The sequence below is a fragment of the Poromitra crassiceps genome (genome assembly GCF_964638095.1).
Source record: "Poromitra crassiceps genome assembly, chromosome: 2".
Classification (NCBI taxonomy): domain Eukaryota; kingdom Metazoa; phylum Chordata; class Actinopteri; order Beryciformes; family Melamphaidae; genus Poromitra; species Poromitra crassiceps.
The window spans coordinates 111,211,157-111,217,156 of NC_139624.1; the positions used below are offsets into that span (position 1 = coordinate 111,211,157).

At 48.0% G+C, this 6,000-nt stretch overlaps 1 protein-coding gene across 2 annotated transcripts in view; it reads left to right on the top strand.

Annotated features, from left to right (window-relative positions):
• The window catches only part of klhl15 (kelch-like family member 15), a gene marked incomplete at both ends in the record, with an annotated part of 74,375 nt that extends 69,896 nt beyond the window's left edge, over positions 1 to 4,479 (top strand). For both annotated transcript variants that reach the window (XM_083658489.1, XM_083658490.1), the window contains one exon: positions 3,723 to 4,479. In XM_083658489.1, coding sequence (XP_083514615.1) covers positions 3,723 to 4,479 — 757 coding nt within the window. The remainder of the gene's footprint in view (positions 1 to 3,722) is intronic.
• Between the last annotated feature and the right edge of the window lie 1,521 nt (positions 4,480 to 6,000).

Below are 6,000 nucleotides of genomic sequence, written 5' to 3' on the forward strand. Positions count from 1 at the left end.
GACCTTCACTGGCTTCCAGTCTCGGCACGCATTAAATTCAAAACACTCTCACCGTTCCCTCCGCTCCTCCACCAGTGCAGGTCGTCTCGCCCCTCCGCTACGGGGGCTCAAAAGTCGCTCATCTCGTTCGCGACTCTTCTCGTCCCTGGCACCACAATGGTGGAACGAGCTTCCACCTTCGGTCAGGATGTCCAAATCACTGCCGATCTTTCGGAAAAGACTAAAGACACACCTTTTCAGGCTCCATCTGGGGCCTTCTTGAAACTAACTTCTTTCTCTCTCTAGCTCTCTAAAAAAAACAAAAAAACTAACCTAAACTCAACTTTACCACTATTCCTTCAGAAGTTGTAGTTGTCATAGACTGTGTTGCATAGTTGATTGCTCTATTGCTGACAAAAATGTGTTATTGTAAGTCGCTTTGGATAAAAGCGTCTGCCAAATGACGTAATGTAATCTAATGTAAAGGCGTTGGATCAGGTTGAGTGGCCTTATATGTTCGAGTCACTGCACAGATTCGGGTTTGGCGATTCATTCATTTCCTGGGTAAAGCTCATATATGCTAGTCCAACATGTTCAGTTATAACCAATGGTGACAAGTCAACAAGTTTTCCATTGCTTTGCTCGATTCAGCAGGGTTGCCCTCCGGCCCTATCTGCTAAGGGAGGTAGCTAGCCTCATCTCCTGTGGGCACTGGAGTTGTATTGTAGCATTAGCACATTTCTCTAGTAGTCACTGCCGAGGAAGGTTTCTGGAGAGGCAAAGGCAATGGAGTACTCGCCATGTGAAATCTTATGATCAATGTCCATGTCTTTCCCAGCACAGGCAGCAGAGATGCTTCAACTGTTGTACTTGATCCTCCATTATCAATAACAGTGGACAGACAACTATAACTATTCCATCCACTGGCCATTTGTTTGAAAAGTAAAGCTTCTGTATTGGCTTAAAATATGTGATATTGTGAATCCGCGATGTTTCTACAAGAACTTCTTCAAAAACTTTGTTCGGTACGTCCATCTTTTGTTTTGTTGTTTGCCGTTTTATTTTCTTATTCATTGTGTCTGATTCTCAAGTTAACGAGCTATTTCCGCAGCTTGTTTCCTGTCTAGGGCGGGCTCTAGGCCGCAAACAGGCCGGGTGACAAAATCACTTGTAAACGGAGGCCAGGCTCTTTCTCGCCGAGAAGAGCCTGGTGACGCGAGGTTAGCTGGAGGCAATCACCTCAATCAGTCTGTGATTGCGCAACACCCCCCTTCCCAAACATCTTTCCTACCACAAGTTTACCACACTATGTACAGTACAGCCACTATGTAGGCTACACACTGTACAGCCATGGAAAACAGCCATGGTCTTCCCCCTCTTCAAGGGTGGCACTGGCTCTGATCCTAATTGCTATCGGCCGATCTCCATCTTGCCATGCCTAGCCAAAGTCATGGAGAAGCTGGTCCACAAACAACTCAACCACTTCCTTACAACTAACCATATCCTATCAGACCTACAATCTGGCTTTCGATCCGGTCATGGATGTCTGACCGCCACCATGAAGGTCCTCGATGATGTCACCACAGCTTTGGCCAGCAAGCAGGTCTGCTTAGCCACTTTTATCGACCTGGCTAAAGCCTTCGACTCTGTCGAACACAATACCCTGCTGCGTAGACTCTCCAGCATCGGCTTGTCCCCCTCCTGCTGTGATTGGTTCGCGAGCTATCTCGCTAACCGTATCCAGCAGGTGAAAACTGGGAACATTATCTCTGATCCTCTCGCTGTTTTCAAAGGTGTGCCCCAGGGCTCTATCCTGGGCCCTACCTTATTTTCCATTTATATTAATGATGTTGCTAAAGCAGCGGGCAACTCCCGTATCCACCTCTACGCCGATGATACCATCCTGTATTCAGTTGGCCCCTCCCTCCAATCTGCAGCAACCACTCTCCAACAGAGCCTCACGGACGTAGAGAATTCCTTTTTCAATCTCCATCTCCGCCTTAACACAAAAAAGACCAAGTGTATGCTCTTCTCCCGAATTAAGGATGCCCCCAGCCCCCCCAAGATCATCTGTGCCGATGGCACACCTGAGGGCGTGGCCCTGGAATTTGTGGACTCATACAAATACCTGGGCATCTGGCTGGACTCATCCGTTTCCTTCAATACACACATCAATAACCTTCAGACTAAAATCAAAGCAAGATTAGCTTTCCTCTTCCGCAATAAATCTTCCTTTACTCACCCGGCCAAACACACCCTCGTCAAGTTGACAATTCTTCCGATTCTGGATTACGGCGATATTATTTATAGAACAGCCTCAGCATCAGCCCTCAAAAAATTAGACACGCTTCACCATTCAGCTATCCGTTTCGCTACCAATGCACCCTTCCAGACTCACCATTGTGACCTCTACAATCTGGTAGACTGGCCCTCCCTTAAAACCCGACGATACCTCCATTGGCACCACTTTATTTTTAAGTCTATACTAGGCAAGACACCACATTACCTCTCATCTCTCCTCCACATAGCAACAAACACCTATAGTACAAGATCAAGCGGGTACATCAAACTTTCTATCCCCAGCTCAACCGCGTATAGAACTGTCTTCGGCCGCACCTCCTTCCGTTTTGCAGCAGCATATGACTGGAATATTCTTCAGAGCACCCTCAAACTCGCAACCCTGACATCACTTTCCATTTTCAGACAGAAACTCCAACAGCTCTTTGTTGACCGCTGTGTCTGCTTCCCCCCCTCATAGTACCCCCCCCTCCCCCTTCTCCTTTTCCTACCCTCCCTCTCCCTCTCTACCCCCTCCCCCTTCTCCTTTTCCTACCCCCCCTTCTTCCCATCCCCCCCTCCCTCTTTACCCCTTCCCTCCCTCTACCCCCTTTCCCTTCTCTTTTTCCTCCCTCCCCCCTCCCTTCTTCCCATCCCCCTCCCTCTACCCCCTTCCCCTTTTCCTCCCCTCCCCCTCCCTTCTTCCCTCCCCCCCTCCCTCTACCCCCTTTCCCCTTCTCCTTTCCTCCCTCCCTCCTTCCTTCTTCCCATCCCCCCTCCCTCCCTCTCTACCCCTCCCTCCCTCTACCCCCTTCCCCCATCATGCTGTGTTTTGTTTGGTTTATCCTGTATTGTTTTGTCTTGTTGTGTTGTGCTGCGTTGTGCTGTGTTGTGTTGGTTCTATGTTGTGCCGTGTTGTGTTATGTTGTGTTTTGGCTCTATCCTATGTGATTGTTGATATGTTTTATACCCTGTTTTATAATGCACTGTTTTTATCCTTTTTATCCTTAACATGACTCTTTTTGCAGCCCCTCTCCCTTACCCCACAGGCCGTCAGTGTAAATAAGAATTTGTTCTTAATGACTCGCTTGTCTAAATAAAGGTTAAAAAAAAAAAAAAAAAACAGTAAGGCGGTGCTCTCCTAACTTGTTTTGATGGAGTTGATTTTTCTTTTTTTACATTTCGACTTTATTCTCAACATTTCGTCTTTATTCTCGTTACAGTATTTCAACTTTATTCACGAAATTTCAACTTTATTCTCAACATTTCGTCTTTATTCTTCAACTTTATTCACGAAATTTTGACTTTAATCTCAACATTTTGACTTTATTCTTGAAAAAAACAAAACTTGCTCCTCGGATTTATTTTTTCTTCTGCCTGGTGCTTAAATTTGGACTTTTCGACTCCAGACTCCATTGCGTCCTTTCCTTTAATGACTAATGCATATTGATGCTATTTGTTTCCAGGTCAGAGTTTGCCGTGGGCGTCATCGGCAAGTTTATCTACGCCGTGGCGGGCCGGACGCGAGACGAGACCTTCTACTCCACTGAGCGCTACGACATCACAGAGGACCGCTGGGAGTTCGTGGACCCGTATCCGGTCAACAAGTACGGCCACGAGGGAACGGTGCTCAACGGCAAACTCTACATCACCGGGGGAATTACCTCCTCATCCACCTCCAAGCAGGTGTGCGTGTTTGACCCGGGGCGGGAGGGGGTAGGCGGGGGAGGGGGGAGCTTGGGCGGGGCGGATGCGCATCGGACGCGCACGGGCCGCAGCCCGCTGCTCCCCGCTGCCCATACCACCTGCTGGGAGAACAAGTCCAAAATGAACTATGCCCGCTGCTTCCACAAGATGATCTCTCACAACGGGAAGCTGTACGTGTTCGGAGGCGTGTGCGTGATCCTGCGGGCGTCGTTCGAGTCGCAGGGCTGCCCGTCCACCGAGGTGTATGACCCCGAGACGGACGAGTGGACCATCCTGGCCTCCATGCCCATCGGGCGCAGTGGCCACGGGGTGGCGGTGTTGGACAGGCAGATCATGGTGCTGGGCGGCCTGTGTTATAACGGCCACTACAGTGACTCCATCCTCACCTTCGACCCCGACGAGAACAAGTGGAAGGAGGACGAGTATCCCAGGATGCCTTGCAAACTGGACGGTCTGCAGGTGTGCAGTCTGCACTTCCCAGAGTACGTGCTGGAGCACGTCAGACGCTGCAGCTGAGGTCTGCTCCACACCCAGACGCCTTTTTTTTTTTTACGGGAATGCACCCTACGCGGACTGAAGCCTCCAACTGGGAGATTAGGTGTTTACAGGTGTGAGACTACAGTAATACTCTACTGACGCGCAAGCTTTTAAACTAGAGACCAGTGCTTACTGAAGGTGAGGAAGAGAAAAGATGGCACAGGCCCTCGTTTTGCTGTCCTCAACGAAGGCAATGGGAGCGTGGCTAGAGTCACAATTAACGGTCAGCTTGAACATTTTCAGAATTCGCTTTCTCAGAAAATAAAGGGAAATATTATTTGCGGTTGGGGGGGAGCTGGGAGGGGTTCATTCTGCTGGTTTATTTTGGACTATGGTCAGCTTCCTATTCTACCTTCTGTATTTAGGATGTCCAGGCAGGCTTATGGCAGAAATGCACTGGAAGCGTCAGACACACACATTTACAAATGTACATGTATTTGTTACTGCTGTATTTCTTATTTTATTTCATTTTTTCCAATGGCCCAATGCACACAACCGGCCTGTCAACCCTCTGTGACGCATCTTTTCTGAAGTTGGTTTGATTTTGGGGCATCAGTAGATGACCAAGCTGCTGGTTTCATGAGGTTTCTGGACCATTGACCTCTGACCTCTGTAAGCCAAATAGACATCCTGTGTTTTAGTACCTAATCAGGTTGTTCCTGCTGCAAGTACAGCAAGTCAAGAAATGGCCCAGGCTAATTAATGAACTCTGTAAACGTCCTGTAATATACAGCCTGACCTCCAACTGGATATGACCCACGATGTCGTTTGTACAAGCAGCCGAATACGACCTGACATCACGTTGAAACGTTAAGTGTCCTCTAGCGGTCATGTGAATAACAGCCCAGTCTGAGTTTGGTGACTGGGTAACCTCGAGGCGTGCGGGATTTGAACCTGGGTCCGCTGGCTTGACAGCCGCCTGTCATAACCACTCAGCTACCAGTTCGTTGCTGGTACCCCTAACCCACACCCTAACTCTTACCCTAACCCACGCCCTAATCCTAACATTTTTTTAAAGAAAAGTCACCTTTTCATCTTGCTTGGGCAGAAGTCACATAGTACTTTTTCTCTGCCACTGAGGGGTGCTAGTCTAGCAGACGTGCCAGGTGTTGCTGTATTACGACCTCATGGATCGTATGAGTTGGAGGACATGTTGGTCATATATAACTGCAAGCTAAACAGTTAATTTAGCTAGTAGCATACAATCAGGACAATATATGAACACTATATAGTCTAGTTGGTCTAATAGCTTGTCTCCAAATATATGATGCAGACTGTAGAAGAGGCCATTATCTGAAAATATATCACATCATGCGCATCAGTTATCCAGGGTTCCCACTTCCCACCCCTTCTTAAACATCAAATTCAAGCACTTTTCAAGGATTTTCCAGGCCCAATTCCCTCAAATTCAAGGACCCAACATGGCATAGTTTGAGACATGGATCAAGGGTAATTAAACAGTATTATAATGAGAACTAGCAGGCTTTACAGAAGCGCACA